Here is a 20,097-nt window from a genome sequence, read left to right on the forward strand (position 1 = left end):
CCTTGACACAGTTCTCTCTTGTGAAAGTACTCAGGGACAAGCGTTACTTTCCAGTCGTCTCGTTCAGAGACCTACTTTATAAGATGTCCGGAAGTTAATGTACTAAGGCTAGAGACATCTTTCTAAAATGGGAAAAGCGTGTCACTTGCTTCCTGCAGCCCTGCTAACTCGTGTGCTGTTTTATAGGTCCCTGGGGACGATGCATGGGAGATGACTGTGGACCGGGCGGCATCCAGACTCGGGCTGTGTGGTGTGCTCACGTGGAAGGCTGGACTACGTTACACACAAACTGCAAGCAGGCTGTGAGACCCAGTAACCAGCAAAACTGTTTCAAGGTGTGTGACTGGCACAAGGAATTGTACGACTGGAGGCTGGGACCCTGGGATCGGTGTCAGCCTGTGATTTCGAAAAGCCTCGAGAAAGCACGAGAATGTGTGAAGGGTGAGGAAGGCATCCAGGTGAGAGAGATAATGTGCATCCAAAAGGACAAGGACATTCCCGCAGAGGACATCATCTGCGAGTACTTTGAACCCAAGCCCCTCCTGGAACAGGCCTGCCTCATCCCTTGCCAGAAAGACTGCATTGTGTCTGAGTTCTCACCCTGGTCCGAGTGTTCCAGGACCTGTGGCAGTGGCCTGCAGCACCGCACGAGGCACGTGGTTGCACCGCCACAGTATGGAGGCTCTGGCTGTCCCAACCTCACTGAGTTTCAGGTGTGCCAGTCCAACCCCTGCGAGGAGGATGAGAGCTTGTATAGCTTGCAGGTGGGGCCCTGGAGCGCATGCTCAGTACCACACACAAGGCAAGCCAGGCAAGCCAGGCGTCGTGGCAAGAACAAGGAGAGGGAGAAGGAGAGAGGAAAAGCCATGAAGGACCCAGAGGCCCGTGAGCTCATCAAGAAGAAGAGAAACAGAAACAGACAAAACAGACAGGAGAACAGATACTGGGACATCCAGATTGGCTATCAGACCCGGGACGTGATGTGCTTAAACAGGACTGGGAAATCTGCGGACCTCAGGTAAAGTCTAATTACTAATAGCATACCTGTCTTTTGTCTTGAGAAACAATAGGGACTTGAAACTCACTGTTCTGACTCCTGGAATAACCTTGTGACAGATATTTCCTAGTGCAAGGCTTATGAGCTTTAGATCTCGAGGCGGTGACTTTATTCAGTCCATGTGTAGACCCCACTCTATTTAAAGGTTTCCTAGCCTATGAATGATTCTCCATGACAAAGTACAGCTTCTTAGGGAGCACGCAGGAGTAGAGCACTTGGCTAGAATCTGTGAGGCCCAAAGTTCAGTTCCCAGCACCGCAAAGAAAGAACAAAACTGCTTCTTTAAGCAGTTTTTCCCCCCTTCAAGAAAAGAAAGTAAAATTATCTGGAGCTTAGAGTATTGGGATTTTGAATACAGATATTTGTCTGAGTCAGTTAATCGAATAAGGCACACTTGTAATCTCTCCCTGGTTTATAGCATTTTCAGAATTACCCTATAAACAAAGCCTGCTCTTAACAACTACCTGGGGAACCATACCTAAGAATAATATTCTCTCACATTTTATAAAACAAAGTAACTCTCTCCAGAGAAGCAAGTAGCATGTAGCAGAAGTAAGGTAGTCGCAGGGATTTAACCAGGGATTGGCCTAGCTTTGAAAATGTAATTAATTGGCAGCAATTCCTAGATGGAAATCATTTGGCAGATTATCTTCTGGTACATAATGACTACGTTATGCGAAGTTACCTCATGTACGATTCATTTGTTGTGAAACTGTTATTAATTGAGGATGATAGGAAGGATATGGCGTTCTCTAGATTGGCTAAATTTTGCTCTCAGATAAACCAGACTATCTGGGAGTGGCTCGTCTACATCATTTGCATAATTGCCTTTCCTGAAATATGTATGAAGTTACGATTTGGACTGAACCTAAGAAATTATAGCATCATCACTCAGAATTTTATATCCCATTTATTGTAGCGTGACATGGGTGTGCCATCTTCTTTATCAGGCAGTCTGTTCCCTTGATTAAAACCATAAGATAAACGTCACTGATGCCTAGACCCCATAAGGCTTTGGGGAGCAGCTGGAGACTGTTTCTTTTTGCCCCTGGAAATCTTGCAAAGATTACAATTTCCTGTTAACTTTGGAGGTTGGAGACCTAATAGATTGTGTGGGATGCCTGCTGCTTCCTCAAATCACTGACTGCTTTATTATTTTTTTCCATGCTCTCTATCCTTCCTTCACCTGTTCCTGTTTATTGACTTGATCACTGTGTGTTTTCAGATACTGGTGAAGAGCTCTTTGGAAGAGGGTTATAGCTTAAGTTAATGAGTAAATTAAAAGGCACGATCCATTCATCAAAGACAAAATCTTTCTCTCATAATACTATTGTTCTGGCTGCCTCTTATTTTAGTTCATTTTATGGTGGTAGAGTCTGACCTTTGGGCTGAGCTTCTACTGGGCAAGCAGTCTGCCACTGATCTACCTGCAGTCCTACTTGCTGTTTTGAGCCTACTTGCCTCTCTTTCCCTCCTTTAATCCATATATTTCAGTTCAGTTCACATTGCCCCTTCATAGCATCTTCCCAATCCTGCTACTTTGTTGATTGTGTATGTTTTTCTGGCCTCCATTCACCAGGTTTATTACAAGTGTGTATGTGTGTGTGTGTGTGTGTATGTGTGTGTGTGTTTGAACCTCCAAACTGATGCATTTCAATCCACTTCCTATGGCTCTTTTCTGACAGTCTTTTCTCTTATAGCTTCAATCCTTTCCCCTGGAGTAGTAGTTATCTTTGTGGCTTGGCTTCCCCTGAGCAATTGAATGAGCCTCTAGGCCAAAGCTGAGCTGACTCTTGCTGTCACTGGGTTAGCCTTCAGTAGAGGTTTAATTTAGTGTTGACTACTTGATTAAAAGTGTGGTTAAGTGTGTAGATCCATTGAATCAAGCCTAATATTCACATCAGTTGTGTGATTTAGGCAAATATACTTAAAGTGTGGGGAATTTTGTCAGCCACTTGCATCCTTACCTATGTTTTGTTCAGACTTTATACTACTTGGTCAAGGAAGCCATTACAGGAAGACATGAATTAGCAAAGAACCACAAATCATAGATTTAATCACTGAATTTAAAATATCTAACCAGTACCCCCAGAGCTCCCTGGGACTAAACCACGAGTCAAAGAAAACACATGAAGGGACTTGTGGCTCTAGCTGCATATGTAGCAGAGGCTGCCCTAGTCGGTTATCAATGGGAGGAGAGGCCCTTGGTCCTGTGAAGACGCTATGCCCCAGTATAGGGGAATGCCAGGGCCAAGAAACAGGAGTGGGTAGGTTGGGGAGCAGGGGGAGAGGATAGGGTATTTTTCAGAGGGGAAAGTAGGCGAGGGGATAAAATTTGAAATGTAAATAAAGAAAATATCTAATAAAAAAATAAAAAATAAAGAAAAAAAGAAAAAATATATCTTTCATCTCATTCTTTCTTTATGATATAAGAAGGTGAAATAATCATTCAGACTATTAATAACAATAGTTCATTCCAGAGTAACTAAAAGGACTTAGCTAAATCAGCCTAAGAATCTTTGGGAACTTCTCTATGAGCCAATAAAATGTTTCAAAGAATTGCTGCTAAATTGCCTAAATTGCAAAGCCATACACCCTGCTTTCAATTTGTCGTTAATCAGTAGAGCTCAGAACTGTGACCACACCTCAGTCTTTTATTTTTATTTATATATATATTTTTTTCTTTAATCCTTTTTTACAGTCCAGATTTCACCCCCCTCCTGATCTGCTCCTGACCACTCCCCATCCCATACCTCCTTTCCCCCTCCCTCCTGTATCCAAGAGAATGTCTCCACCCTTCCACCCCCACATCACCAGGCACACATTCTCTCAATGAGGCCAATGACCCTAAGAAAGTATCAGTCCGACCTCCACTGATGCAGTTTTGAACAGTGTGGTAGTCAGATGTAACAGAGATAAGAAACTTGGACATCCATTGTGTTTTGCCCCTCCATGAACACTTAAATCCTCCACAGATACCTGAGTTCTCACTGTTTTAGAAATAATATGCTTCCTTGGTCAGAACTCACTCTGCACACTTAGAAATTAGTAATGGGAAAAGCTTTTTAAAATTTTGTGATCTGTCTTTGGCTAATGCTCAAAGTGGAACTGGCTTCAAATAGACTTTACTGACTTATATGCATACAAGCTAGGCTTATGCATTTCACATACACTATCATCCTTAAATCTTTCCTTTCCTATCCCCAGTCTACATTTTGAACATTTAAACAGAAGCAAGAGAGTGCAAATCTGTCCATGTAAGAAAATGGACAATTTACATAGCAAAAAAGCAAAAATAATAGTCAAAATTTTTCTTACATACACTAATATTGTTGTTGTTTTTAATAGTTGTTGCCTAGGGTCACCTTGCAACCTGGCAGAATAATGTTTTTCCTGATAAGAGTACAAGGGGCTTAATGGCAGGCCAGGACTTAATGGTGCTTGTGACCCTGAGCTGCCCCTTAGAGGCATGTTCTTTGATATGGGGATGGGCCTAATGGCTGGTTGTATGTCAGGGTTGTGTCCTTTTGTTATGGGAATGGAGCCTAATTAAAGGTTCATCTTCTGAATAAATGGTAGCAGAAACTTCAATTGTACAAATTTCTCAGTTTCTAACAAGCCTGGTTAGCACACTATTTATCTTCTAGTCTTATTGGAGGCTGTGCTCTTTAGCTAAATACTACTGCGTATAACTTAATATTTCCTAAGCAAGTTTATTAGCAAATCCTTTATAGCATCAGTTTTATAACTTCAAGTTTCTCCTGCATCAAAAAGAATGACATGTCCTTGCTATATATAGCAGGGACTGGATAGTAGAAAGGATTGCTCAAACATCTTTGTGTTTTGTTTAAAACTTTTTAAAGTTTAAGCTTGAACAAGGAAACTCACCTTCAGTCTGTCAGGCTGTCAAATGTTGTAATTAATAATCATTTCACTTGCTTCTCATAAAGTTTGGTCTATATCCTCAGGGACACATATATACAAATGTCATTCTAGTGTGATACTATGGGATCTGGATATCTGGAAATCTTCATATTTTTAAATATATTCACATTTAAAATAACTGGATGGACACATTGGATTCTCTACAGCGGTAGAGATTAAAGTTGTGACCACCTATTGGTGAGGAACACTACACTTACAACAACACACATTTCTCCCTGTGCATCAGTGACTTTTAGTCAGGTTTGAATAGACTCTTATTCTGGTGAGGAATGAGATACTATGTCAAGCATTTTCCGAGAAATTCAAAATTATTAAAGGACAATATGTCCTAAAACTGGAAGGGAAGTCACTGTTCACACAGGCGCCTAGGACATTAAAATGATGGTAGGGATGGGCATTGTGGCAGGCGGCCAGCTCCAGCCTTCAGTGAGCTCAGTCCTAATCCCACAATTCTCCAAGAGCCACTTTACTCCAGAATGGTGCTGGCAGAAGGAAAGGCTCATCTGCATATTAAAGGCATACTGTCCAGGAATGGCTAGGAAGTGTGCAGTAAGTAAAACAAGATACAGTTTGTGGAAGTACTTGGCGACTTTTGAAAATAACCTTCTACTTAAATGCACTTTGTTTTGTCACATTTTCTAACAAAGGCAATTAGTTGTAATTACCAGCCCATTGGAAGCCTTGCCAAGAGCTGTGGGAAATTCTGCCCATAAGATTCCTGAGGGAATACGAATGAATTTGGGTTTGAAAAGGGTTTTTGGTGGTTAAATGAAAAGAAGTGGATCTAGCCAGCATTGGGAAAATCTTATAAAGCAAACACATGTGCCAATAAAAACAGTGAACAAATAAAGACCAGAAAAATATAGTAGCATGTAGAAGAAATACCAACATGCTGACCTATAAGTCTCTGATTTCTGTTATTAATTTCATTCTTGTTTATATCTCTAGGAAATAAGCCACCACATGCCAGATGGCAGGGATAATGATTTTTATGTGGCTTTCTGGTTATTTTTTTAAAGTCAGAAATTTTATAATACAACCTCCGTTATATTTGTTAATCAGAAAGTTATATTGCTCTTCACTAAAATCAATGTCTTTATGTTTGATTCTTAAAATACCATTTATTAATAGATCCAGTAGGTACTGATATAGTGACAGACAAGTATACCAATGGAATAGAATTGAAGACCCAGAAATGAACCCACACACCTATGGTCACTTGATCTTCGACAAGGGAGCTAAAACCATCCAGTGGAAGAAAGACAGCATTTTCAACAACTGGTGCTGGCACAACTGGTGGTTATCATGTAGAAGAATGCGAATCGATCCATTCCTATCTCCTTGTACTAAGGTCAAATCTAAGTGGATCAAGGAACCTCACATAAAACCAGAGACACTGAAACTTATAGAGGAGAAAGTGGGGAAAAGCCTCAAAGATATGGGCACAGGGGAAAATTGTGCTGTAAGATCAAGAATTGAAAAATGGGACCTCATGAAACTGCAAAGCTTCTGCAAGGCAAAAGACACCATCAATAAGACAAAAAGACCACCAACAGATTGGAAAAGGATCTTTACCTATCCTAAATCAGATAGGGGACAAATATCCAATATATATAAAGAACTCAAGAAGGTAGACTCCAGAAAATCAAATAACCCCATTAAAAAATGGGGCTCAGAGCTGAACAAAGAATTCTCACCTGGGGAATAACGAATGGCTGAGAAGCACCTGAAAAAATGTTCAACATCCTTAATCATCAGAGAAATGCAAATCAAAACAATTCCATCTCACACCAGTCAGAATGGCTAAGATAAAAAATTCAGGTGACAGCAGATACTGGCAAGGATGTGGAGAAAGAGGAACACTCCTCCATTGTTGGTGGGATTGCAAGCTTGTACAACCACTCTGGAAATCAGTCTGGTGGTTCCTCAGAAAATTGGACATAGTACTACCAGAGGATCCCGCAATACCTGTTCTGGGCATATATCCAGAAGATGTCCCAACCGGTAAGAAGGACACATGCTCCACTATGTTCATAGCAGCCTTATTTATAATAGCCAGAAGCTGGAAAGAACCCAGATGCCCCTCAACAGAGGAATGGATACAGAAATTATGGTACATTTACACAATGGAGTACTACTCAGCTATTAAAAGGAATGAATTTATGAAATTCCTAGGCAAATGGTTGGACCTGGAGGGCATCATCCTGAGTGAGGTAACACAATCACAAAAGAACTCAGATGATATGTACTCACTGAAAAGTAGATATTAGCCCAAAACTTAGTATACCCGAGATAAGATACAATTTGCAAAACACATGAAACTGAAGAAGAATGAAGACCAAAGTGTGGACACTTTGCCTCTTCTTAGAATTGGAAACAATCACCCATGGAAAGAGTTACAGAGACAAAGTTTGGAGCTGAGACAAAAGGATGGACCATCTAGAGACTGCCATATTCAGGGATCCATTCCATAATTAGCCTCCAAACGATGACACCATTGCATACACTAGCAAGCGTTTGCTGAAAGGACCCTGATATAGCTGTCTATTGTGAGACTATGCCGGGGCCTAGCAAACACATAAGTGGATGCTCACAATCAGCTATTGGATGGATCACAGGGCCCCCAATGGAGGAGCTAGAGAAAGTATCCAAGGAGCTAAAGAGATCTGTAACCCTGTAGGTGGAACAACATTATGAACTTACCAGTACCCTGGAGCTCTTGACTCTAGCTGCATATGTATCAAAAGATGGCCTAGTCGGCTATCACTGGAAAGAGAGGCCCATTGGTTGTGTAAACTTTATATGCCCCAGTACAGGGGAATGCCAGGGCCAAAAAGTGGAAATGGGTGGGTAGGGGAGTGGGTGGTGGGGTGGGTATGGGGGACTTTTCGGATAGCATTGGAAATGTAATTAAGGAAAATATGTAATAAAAAATATTTTAAAAAATAGATCCAGTACTTGCATTTAGGATACCTTTCTAGAGCTGTGATATGAAACTTGAATATAAACTGTGCATGGTGCTTAATGCCTTTAATCCAGCCTTTAGGAAGTAATCTCTGTGAGTTTGAGGCCAGCCTGTTACACATAAAAATTCAAGAGAGCCAGGGCTACATATAGAGACCCCGTCTCAAACAAACAAACCACATGAGTTAGTTAATTTTAACTAGTAAACATGAATAAAAAGCTGTAGTTTCGACAGCAGTCTGTAAACTCATCCAAACAACTAAAGGAATTAAAATAATAAATAATTAGATAAAAAAAAACCTGAAGACTAAAAAACAAAACAAAACAAATTAACAAAACCACATGCAAAGTTGTTCAGATAGCTCAGCTAGTAAAGGTGTTCCTGGGCAAGCTTGGCGAACTGATTTTGACCCCTGTAGAACACACATAAAGATGAAAGGAAAAGAACTGATTTAACTCAGTTGTCTTCAGACTTCCATAAGCAGGCTGTGACATTTACATCCTATCATCCTCTCTTGACCCCTACCCACTCTACTCTGTGTGTGTACATACATAATAATAGTAAGAAGTTTTCTAAAAAAGAAAGAAAGAAAAGATAGGAAAGATAGGAAAGATAGGAAAGAAAGAAAGAAAGAAAGAAGAAAGAAAGAAAGAAAAAAAGAAAGAAAGAAAGAAAGAAAGAAAGAAAGAAAGAAAGGTTACATAAGCATAGACAAATTTATGGTCTCAATTCAATGGTATTCAATGCAATGATGAACAAGCCATGTACATTTTCTGGAATGGAATAGTGTTTCTATAAAACTGCACATGAATGCCAGGCGTGATGGCACACCTTTAATCCCAGCACTCAGGAGGCAGAGGCAGGTGGATTTCTGAGTTTGAGACCAGCCTGGTCTACAAAGTGAGTTGCAGGACAGCCAGGGCTATACAGAGAAACCCTGTCTCGAAAAACAAACAACAACAACAACAAAAACCAAAACCAAAACCAAAAAACTGCACATGAGGGATGGGAAGGAGAGTGTGATACAATTTCTGAAAGCCTTCCAAATGTTGTGATCCCAATGAGCCTTACAAAAAAAAAAAAAAAAAAAGAAAGTGTCTAATACAATCTTGTGTATCTTTCTTAGAAGAAAGTTCATCATTTTCAGCATGTGCTACAGATCAGCTCATCCTGAAGCAGGATACATTTCGAAGCAGTGAATATGGAGTCCCAGCACAAGAACTTGGCTGTGCCTGTGAGGGAGGTTTCACTCACTTGATGCTCTGTCACTGGCTGGCTACTGAGACCCTTTCCCACATTAAGACTTTGAGAACTGATGAAATTGCAAATTTAATTCTACCCTTACCAAAAAGAAAGGAGGAAATTACCTGCTATTTAAGGCAGCATTGACTCCTTTTAGGTTTTTCAGAACCCATTTATAAAATGACTACTGCTCATGCATACGTAACAGGCTTTTAGATTTACAATTTTCCAATAGTATCCAGTGTTGACATGCCTGTCAGATAGTCCTTTTCACATCTTGTAAGCATGTCCTGGCTTCCTCTTGATTATGCTAAGAAATAGTCACTGTGACTATCTCTTCTTCTTAGAAGGTAGATAGTTAAGAAGAAAGTCAGACACAACTCTTGGAATATAAGTGCTATCAGGAAGGATGCGGCACAGTTATAAAAGGTCCAGCCCCAGGCATTTGGACTATCGTCTGTGTGTAAGGGTCTGTGAGAAGAATATTCAGGAGGCTTCCTCGTCCTCCTCTTTCTCAGATTTGGCCAAAGGAAGGGGTGATTGTATTCTAGGAAATAGAATGAAAGGAAAGCTGGGATTCAGCAGCGGCCAGATTTCTCTAACAAAGGCAAAGCTCTCCTCAGCTCTAGGTCTGGAATTTTCCCAGAGTCCAGCTCTAATGAGCTGCATCATTACTAAATAACTTATTAAACTTTTCAAATTAATAAATACGAGCTTGAGAGTCGTATTCTGCTGCTTATTAAGTGACAGCAACATGTAAGAGTAAAAGGTCAGAACCACAAAATGGAACACAGGCCCACATCAGAAAAACAAAACAAAATCCAATTCTCGGATACTTGTTTTTCATTATAACTAACCTGCCCCTAAAGAACCAACAATACGTTGAGGTGCCAAAGGAGAGGCCATGCTGGCAAAGAACAACAGGGGAGTAGTGAGCTCTTCATGAGAGGAAGTCAGTAAGACCCAGAATCCCTTCCAAAGGGATGCTGTTAGTAATGCTGAGTAGGCTGCACAGATTTGAGAGGGTAATACAGAAAGAAAATGGAAACCGAAAAAACAACAGCTCTGACATCTGGAGGCCAATATCAGCTCATCCTGCAGGAGTGACATGTCCACAGGCTGTTCACGTGTCAGGCTCCATTTAAGTGGTTGGAGGAGTTAGCACCTGCTGAAACCTATAGAGCTTGAGAAACGTAACTTAAATGTTTAGACTTTATGGCCCCTGGGCACAAACATCTCTAAATTTATTAGTAATGAGGTGCTAGCATGTCCGAATGTAAGTGTGTATGTGTGTTTGTGTGTGTTATTAATATGCTACAAACAGGAAGTTATAAAAGCATGTTTTAGGTATAAAAATTAGAACAATTAAGCTTTAAGGTAAAGAGATTCTAAAATAATAGCTTAAAATCATGGATTTATTTTGCATTTGACAAGGTTCTTTTACAATGTTTATGTGTATTTATGCACTTGCACTTGTATGTGAATGTGAGCATGCACATTTGTGAATGCACTTGGAAGCTAGAAGATCTACATCAGGTGTCCTTTCTCAGGTATTGTCACCTTGATTTATGAGACAGAACGCCTTGTTGGGTTGGAGCTGGCTAATTAAGCTAAAATGGCTGGCCATAAGCTCTGAAGATCCATCTGTCTCTTCCTTCCCAACACCACAATTACAAATGTGCACTTCGATGCCCACTGATTTCATATGGGTTCTTGGGATAAATCTAAGGCCCCACTGGTTGTACAACAAGAATTGAACCAAATTGTATCTTCCCAACACCTTACTTGGGTTGTGAGTCAAACTACATTAGTGTGTGTGTGTGTGTGTGTGTGTGTGTGTGTGTGTGTGTGTGTGTGTGAGTGTGTGTGTATGTGAGACCATATGTGTGTGAGCGTGTGTGGTACTGAAGCATATTATAATTCTCAACAGATATTGGCATGTTTCAATTCATGAACTGTGACCATTACAAATAATCCTAATAACTTGTATTTGAATCTGACTAGATTAGCTCTTTGCACCTTTTTATAAAGTTGCTCCATAGCCATTGTGTTAGTCTTCATTGTCATACTGTTTGTCTGTGCCAGAGTGTAATAGTGGGAAATAAGCAAATAGTGTATTTGTTTACAATTACTTAGAAGGAAACACCTACCCATTCATGTTCCTTCTGCCATGAGTGTTTACATTCATTTCAAAATTCTAGAGTACACAAATAGTGAAAAAAAAAAAGGCTTGAAGCATATATTCTCCACTTAACTAGTCCTTGATCCAAGATACCTCTCGTCAAAATTATAAGGCAGGGCATCTGCTTTTCTGTGTTCAAATCCCCAGTTAACATCAGTTGTTAATTATAATACATTTCTCTTAAAATATGTGATTGGATTTGTAGATTACCACATTTTTCTCTTTTCAGCCAAATTTATTCTACTTCCTTCTATTCTTGTCTTCAATTTGATATCATTCCTTAAAAATTATAACTAGCAAACAAATGAATAGCTGACCCATACTTCATATATAAGGACATACATGAATATGTCTACTTGTATGGATTAATGGTTATAATCTGTATAAGACTAGGTAAACTGTTGCTTAGAAGAAAGATGCAGTACTAACCAGTGCAATTTCCATTAACTAAATGAGTACCATGTGTTCAAGTCCAGCAAACACTGACTCCCTAAAATTTAAAGGAGCCTTTCCATACTTAAAGCTTGAACCTTTTGGTAAATTACAAGGCATCAACTGAGAGCTATGGTAAATGGTAATTCTTTGAGCTTATGAAACATGTAAAAGAATGTTGCCAAAAGGTACATCGTATTCAATGAAGAAACTATAGGCGTATGTTTATTTCACAAGACACCATTTTACATATATCTCAAATCTCAATATTTTGGAGCCTGGTGAACACCAAGCAATTGCTATCATGTTGGTAAAATTAGATTTTCCTGTTAATATCAGGAAATGTACCATTATTAACATCATAAGTACACACTGGTGGTTTCTTGGTATTTGTTTATTTAACATAATCTTTGTATACTATAAGCATCCTTATTTGAGTTTTACTTCTGTTCTTACATTTTCAAATTGTTTATCTATTATATATCTATTTACTTTCATGTGTATGGTGTTTCTACGTTAGGAACATACATGCAGGTGGAGATCAGAGGGCTTTTGAGAGTGAATTCATGGGACCCAGTTTATTTCCAAGTTTCCATGCAAGTACTTTTACTCACTTACCATCACACCCATCCTGTTTCTACATCTTGGATCCCTTAGCTTAGCTTGGCACAAATATCACTCACTTACAGTTAATAAAGACAAACTAAGTCCTCCTATTATGAGCATCTGCCTGTAAATCCTAGAACATCCAGAACATCAGGGTCAGTTCTCAATTCTAAAGTAAGACTATATTATAGCCACAATGTCTCCACCTCCCTCAAACTCCTCTGCGTTACTTCCTTTAAGCAGTTTGCGATCACTTTAGAAAGGTGCAGTGCACATATGAAAGCCATAGCATCTGTAATATAGTTATTTTTTACATAACCGGAATTTGCTGCTAACACTAAAATTATAAAGGATCATTAAAATCCTTACACCCAGTGATGCTGTGACTGATTTAATATAAGAACATTGCTTTGTTCATTTGTTTGTCACAGTGATGGGATAAACACACTTTATATGCTGCCAATCATACAATGGCAATACAATAAAGAATGACAGGTATGAAATAGGCTATACAGCCTAGGTTTTTGTAAATGTATTCTCTAATGTCTATAATAAACTAAATCAACTAATGATACCTCTCTCAGGAGATGAGCATATCCTTAAGACATATACAACTATGTGCAGCTGGCTGAGTTTAGTGATTAGAATATATTTGTGAAACTATCAAAGCTATATAATTTGTTACCTAACAATGTTTTCTTCTGATCTTTTTTTATTGTAACAAGGCCTTTACTAATATTATTTTATGTGTCAAGAACATCCAAGATCTATTCTTTTACAAATTTTAAGTATAAAAATACAACATGGACTGATCTTGTGTAATTAGGACTCCAGACAGGACAACTAAACAACAGAAAGCTAAGGGGAAGCATTTTAAGTAGTTGATCTAAGTTCCAGGAAGAGGTGTGGAGTTTCAACTAACTTTGAATCAGGTCAGTGATATCCGTGCATAATTCTCCCCACCCCACACAAACTAACTATGTTTCCTTCCTCACTTTTCTTGTTGGCTTTGTTGATGCCTCAGAGTTGGTTGTTCTGTTTGAGTCTCTTGCTTAAGGTCGTGCAAGAGCAAGTTTCCTATGGGAACCGGCACTCCCTCCAGTAGAGTAGACTGTGATTAGGGTAGTGACCTTGTATCTCCTTGGCAGTAAAAGTGATCTCACCCATTGTTTTCAATTATTTGCTGGAATTTGGCTAGAGCCACATCAGTAGTAATGAGTTTTCCTCTGACAAATAAATCAATAAGTGTTTTTAAATGGGAGGAAACATTTCAAAAGGAAGGGAAAAAAACCATAATTCCCATAGGATAAGGAATTAAATAAATTATTATAAAGCTTTATTTGTATAATCTAATTAAGAATATACTAGGTTGCAGGGTTTACTAATAAGTTGCATTACATTTCACATGTTTTTTTTTAAATATACTTGCCTTTTAAAATTGTTATTCATCTACTGGATTTTTTCATAATTGTATTGTGCCGTGTTCTTGTCTTTTCTAATTTTATATAACTTCATTATGTGAGAGATTTTATGTTTGAAAGCTACCTTCCTTTATTTTGCTTACAAATACATGTGAACAGACACTAGGTTCAAAAAGGACGTGATCATGGAAGCATTTTTGAGTAGTACTGACTGGGTTAAGAATGATTCAGATAAACAAAATGACTGTGCTCTGGTTAGTACAAGAAGCCTCTGTACTGTAAAGTCTTGGAATGCCAACACAGGCATGCATACTGTAGTGTTCTGGAATAAACAAAGCAAATTCTTTCAACAAGAAATGCACTGTATGAAGATAGTCATGTAAAAATTAAAACATATCTTTACATTTGTTTCTAATAAATATGGAATGTAATAAAAATGTAACTTTGATAATTTTCTTACACAAATATAGAGCTGAAATATTCACTTTAAGTTTTCCACATCCAAATTTAGTATTCAGCTTAAATTTTTGTGAAATTCTATGTATAACTCAGTCTTACTTGAAAATGGAATAGAAAAAACGTGAGTGTTATGGTGAGGAATCTCATATCTTCTCCTTTCAAAGGTTATTCATCATGTACATGTGTGTATTCAATAAACAAATAATAAGCACTCATTAGTACCTAATCTTTTCTTTGAAAAGTCTTTGAATGACATTGATTTTGATGATCTTCTCCCAATGATTTATATACTCTGAATCTAGCAGTATCTTACATACAAATATGTATATATCATTATGAGTTGAAGGAACAGGTACAATATCATGAATTCAGTGTTCTTTGACTTGCTCTACCTGGAGGAATAGTTCCCCCTTTGTGTAGTATACATTCAGTGTCATGTTAGAGACTGTCTCTAGTGTTTAAAAGTTCTCGGCTTTCATTTTGCCCAGGGGAGTGGATTGGCTATTTAAACTAACAGGATACTTACATAATCTAGTCATAACAATAATACATGACTCCTCACATTATTTAGGAATGTTAAAAAGAGAAATTAGGGCAAGCAGCTCCCTGGTGGTGCTTTTTAAGGTAAACTTTTCTGCTTAGTCTGAGAGAGTATAATGTCCTTTCTCAAAAGTACCTGGAAACTATGACATATTGGACACTAGAGGAATAGTCTTGTGCCACTTGCATAAGACAGAATCAGATAGCCTAGATTCAAGTCAGAATATTACCACTCATTTCTGAACTCCAAAATGGAACAGTATACCCATGTTGCACATGCAACAGGATTATTATTAGAATACAAAAACTCTATGGATGCAAAACGACTGTGAAATTGAGAATTGTCATGCAAAACAAATGATAATAAAAGATAGCTTTCAAAGTAATTAGATGCTAAAGATCAAAGATTGTGTTGAACAAAGTAGAAAAGAAGAGAACATAATAACTTAGCTACTTAGACTTTCTAAATCTTTCAAATAATCAGAATACTATCTATTGGACCAGAACCAGCGTGCATATACTTAAAGATCTTACTTAGATCTATGTATCTTTAATATGCTAAAATGAGATTTGCAGTAAAAACACCTTATAAGTTATAACTATATATTTTAAATATCAATATGTTTTATTAATATTAAAGGAATTTTTCAAAATTATAATTTCAATAATGTTCTTTTTTATTAGTTAATTATTTATTCACTTTATATATATTCTTTTTATGCCCAAGTCACAGAATTTCAGATTTTACTCACACTAGCCAGAAAAGCTATTTAAAGTTTAGAAATATCCAAAATATTATTTAAGAGGTCATATCTTTATCTCTATTCTATTTTTTTTGTGCAAAAGTTATCCTATCATGGCAAGTATATTCAAAAGTCATGTTTGTGGGATTTGTGATATTCAAGAAACCCAATCAATGTATATTTGTGGTTGCCAATAACACTGAGAATTTGTATCTTAAAATAAGTTGCTGAACTTAGTACTATAACAGACTTGCAGTTATTTAGTTATCATTTCTGAATTGTTTAATCCAAAATTAATTTAACACTTCACTTTAACCACTACATTCTAAATAAACTTGGTTATAAAGAGATTTTTTTTTTGTTCATATTATTCCTTGACATGCCAATTGTTTGCATCTGCCGAATTCTACACACAGGACTCTCTTGACTTGTACACATTTTCAAACTAGTAGAGACGAGCTTACAAGGGAAAGATGATTGCTGAACATTTATTATAATTGAAATTCAGAATACTTTTAGGGAGAAGGTATAAAAGTAGAATAAAATACTAATGCTACAGAATTATTTGCAGCACTTTTTCTTTTTGAGAATTTCACCCATGAATCCTATATTTACATCATAATTACCGTACTCTTCCCCTCAAGCTCCTCATAACCCTCTTCTTCAAGCATTGTTGGGTAGTATGTTCATAAGTGTACTATTATATGTATATATTAGGCAGCTTGCTGAAGCCTTTTAGTGTTGCTGGTGTGCATGTGTGTTTAGGACTGGGCCCTAGTGCCTACCAGTTAGCTTGTTCGTGAGAATATGAATTCTCCCTCTCTGAGGCACCATGGGCCTTCTCTAGTTCTTCCCTAAGGGTGGGGCCTTGCACCAGTGGAAGAGAACATGTCTTGTCATGTCCTTCATTATTGCAGCTCACGACATTCAAAGCTGGTTAACAGGATCATCGCTTTTCTTCTGTGGGGATGTGCATAACACTTTCCAGCACTGTGAAACCCAGAAAGGTCTAAGCTAACAGGACTGCACCAGCTTGATCCCTCCACTTCCTGTGACACAGCTATGTAATATCTTAAGCAATAGTGTTTCTTTTACATATAGAGTATATTCAGTATAGAGTATATGTAGTATCTGGGTCAAATTTAATTTTTTTGTTTATTTTATTGGTTATTTATTTATTTACATATTAACTGTTATCCCCCTTCCCAGTTTTCTGTCTGCAAATCCCCTCTCCCATCCCACCTCCCACCTGTTTCTATGAGGGTATTCACCCACCCACCTACCCACCCACTCCTGCCTCCCCACTCTGGAATTTCCCTGTGTTGGGGCATTGAACCTCCACATGACCAAGAGCTTCCCTCCCATTGATGCTTGACAAGGCCATCCTCTGCTACATATGCAGCTGGAGCCATGGGTCCCTCCACGTGTACTCTTTGGTTGGTGGTTTAGTCCCTGGGAGCTCTGGGAGGTCTGTTTGGTTGATTTTGTTGTTCTTCTTATGGGGTTGCAAACCTCTTCAGCTCATTCAGTCCTTCCTCTAACACCTCCATTGGGGTTCCCATGCTCAGTCTGATGGGTGGCTGTAAGCATCTGCATCAATCAGGCTCTGGCAGAGCCTCTCAGGGGATAGCCATACAAGGCTCCTGTCAGCAAGCACTTCTTGGCATTAGCAATAGTGTCTGGGTTTGGTGTCTGCAGATGGAATGATCCCTAGGTAGAAAAGTATCTGGATGGGAGAGACTTCAGTCTCTACTCTACTCTTTGTCCCTGCATTTCCTTTAAACCGGGGCAATTCTGGATTAATATTTTTGAGATGGATGGGTGGCTCCATCCCTCAACCGGGGGCTGTGCCTAACCTCTGGATATGGTCTCTACAGGTTCTCTCTCCCCTTTGTTGATTATTTCAGCTAATGTCATCCCTGTTGCGTGCTATGTACCTCTTGTTTTTCTGGCATCTGGAACTTTCTTGTGGCTACCCCAAGTTCTCCATCCCCCACTACTACACACCTTCATTCAATTTTCTGACCCTCTGTACTTCTCCCTGGCTCCTTCCACACATGTGTCCTCCTTTTTCTGCCCCCCCTCCTCTCTTCCTCCAAGATCCCTTCCTCTCTGTACCTCCTGTATTTTGTTGCCCCTTCTAAGTAGGGTTTTTTCTTGAGCTTCATATGGTCTGTAAATTGTATCATGGGTATTCTGAGCTTTTTTCCTAATATCCATGTATCAGTGAGTACATACCATTTGTATTCTTTTGTGACTGGGTTACCTCACTCAGGATGGTATTTTCTAGTTCCATCCATTTGCCTAAGAATTTCATGAATTCGTTGTTTTTAATAGCTGAGTAGTACTCCATTTTGTAAATGTACCACATTTTCTATATCCATTATCTGTTGAAGGACATCTGGGCTCTTTCCAGCTTCTGGCTATTATAAATAAGGCTGCTATGAACATAGTCCTTGGAGCATCTTTTTGGGTATATGGCCAGGAGTAGTATAGCTGAGTCCTTGGGTACTACTATGTCCAATTTTCTGAGGAGTCGCCAGACTGATTTCCAGAGTGGTTGTATAAGCTTGCAATCCCACCAGCAATAGAGGAGTGTTCCTCTTTCTCCACATCCTCACCAGCTTCGAAAAGACATCTCTTGATGCTTTCTCTAAGTCCATGGCATCTGATATTTCCTTTACCAATGTAAAATGTTGCCTTATTTCTTTTAGCAGAGGCTTTTGCTGCCAGTCTCATGAATGTCTGACGTTGAATCTTAACTTGAATTTATAGTTTTTGTGTAGCAAGTCAGAGCATTTAATCATTAAATAATTTATTATTCATATGTGAATGTTTCTGGAGGTACTTGTGTTCTCATGGGTGTGCGTGCATTTGTGTGAATGTGTGTGCATAGGAAGGCTAACATTGATAGCTGGTATCTTCCATAATCACTCTCCACCTTTATTGAGGCAGGGTGTCTTAATAAATTCAGTTCAAACTGATTTGGATGGGTAAACTGCTCAGCTCGCTCTGGGAATACCCGGCCTGCCTTAAGTGCTGGGCTGCCACACTAATCCAAAACTTACCCGAGTGCTGGAGATCCAAATGCCATTCACCAAGCATGGAGGATAAATGCTTTTATCCTTAATCAAAGTCCTGGTCTCTTTCATTTAAATGTGGATTGTTTTGTTCTTTAATTTGCATGTGTGTATGTAGAGAAAAAGCAAAACACATGTAATCTTTGCTCTGCTTTGTGACATTACATTTTATAATAATTCATATTATTTCATAACTAAACTTCTAGTATAACGACAGAAACTTTCAACTGTATCATTAATTAGATAACTCACCTGAGTTTTAAGTTTTAAATGTCAAAAAAATATGTTTGCCTTTTGCCACAGCTTCTGCATTAGAGCTGATGTACAGTGCATTCCAAGCAATACACATCTATTCAACCCCCTGGGTTTCTTGAAGGATTTGCATTTTATTTATTAAGCTTACACATTTAATCTGGACTTTACTTGTACATGTGAGAAATAGCTTCATTTCCTGAGTCTTTCCTTTGTCTGTTTTCCAGCATTGTAGAACTTGAAAAGGTTCAACTCTTCTATGTTTACTTGGAATATCACCTTCTTGGGCTGAGTTATTTTTCTGTGCATGCACAATACCATATGTGTTTTCTACAGTAACTCTACTGTGCTGCACAGTATAGGCATTGATAAGTGCTCCCTCTCCATACTTGTCTGCATGTTCTTCCTGTGTAGCCCAAGTTCACATTGAACTCACTAAGCAGTCAGACTTCTCTTGATGTCTTGATCTTCCTGCCTCAGATTCCTCATCACTGAGATTACAGGCATTTGCTCCCATGCCTTCATCACATGTCTGCCCAATGATCAATATGGTTTTCAAATATGAGAAAACACATGCTTTTATTTATAATTGCTACAACTAATATTTGACAAAATTATTTATTCCCATCATAATTGAAATAATTTCCATTTCTTGGTCATGTGTACTGTAATTTAAAATAATGTAGTATTAAAGTGGCTGCTTAGTTTTTCTCATCACACTTATTTTTACATGTTTTTCATTCCTGACATAAAGGTAATTATTAAATATGTTCCTAGCCCTAGGTATTTATTACTAGAATAAAACTGTTGAGAATATATATATATATATATATATATATACTTTTATTCACCCACTCTATCAAATTGCTTTTAATTCCAAAACTATTTACTAAATTTCATGAATTGTCAGTGTCCAACATAGTTACCAAAACAAATGTTTCTCATCCTTTTAAATATTTGTGTCAGCAATTTCATTTGCATCATATTTTACTGCATAAACATTTAACATAAATAACAGTTATAAATTTTGTTTTGCAGAGGATGTATTAAGTGTACCGAAATAATTATTTTTAATTATTAGGAAAAGAGTTTTGAAAGCTGATGAAAATGAAATTATTTAGAAATGGTAGAATAGTTGAGTTCTTTAATTTCAAGTAGTATGTAAATACTTAG

The 20,097-nt window shown here is 38.2% G+C and overlaps 1 protein-coding gene across 1 annotated transcript in view; it reads left to right on the plus strand.

The window, feature by feature from the left end:
* The window catches only part of Thsd7a (thrombospondin type 1 domain containing 7A), a 420,538-nt gene that overhangs the window by 182,427 nt on the left and 218,014 nt on the right, over positions 1–20,097 (plus strand). Inside the window, exon 2 of the mRNA XM_085840819.1 lies at positions 187–1,018. Coding sequence (XP_085696945.1) covers positions 187–1,018 — 832 coding nt within the window. The remainder of the gene's footprint in view (positions 1–186; positions 1,019–20,097) is intronic.

The sequence above is a fragment of the Mus caroli genome, unplaced genomic scaffold (genome assembly GCF_978045245.1).
Source record: "Mus caroli unplaced genomic scaffold, Mus_caroli_1 scaffold_7, whole genome shotgun sequence".
Classification (NCBI taxonomy): Eukaryota; Metazoa; Chordata; class Mammalia; order Rodentia; family Muridae; genus Mus; species Mus caroli.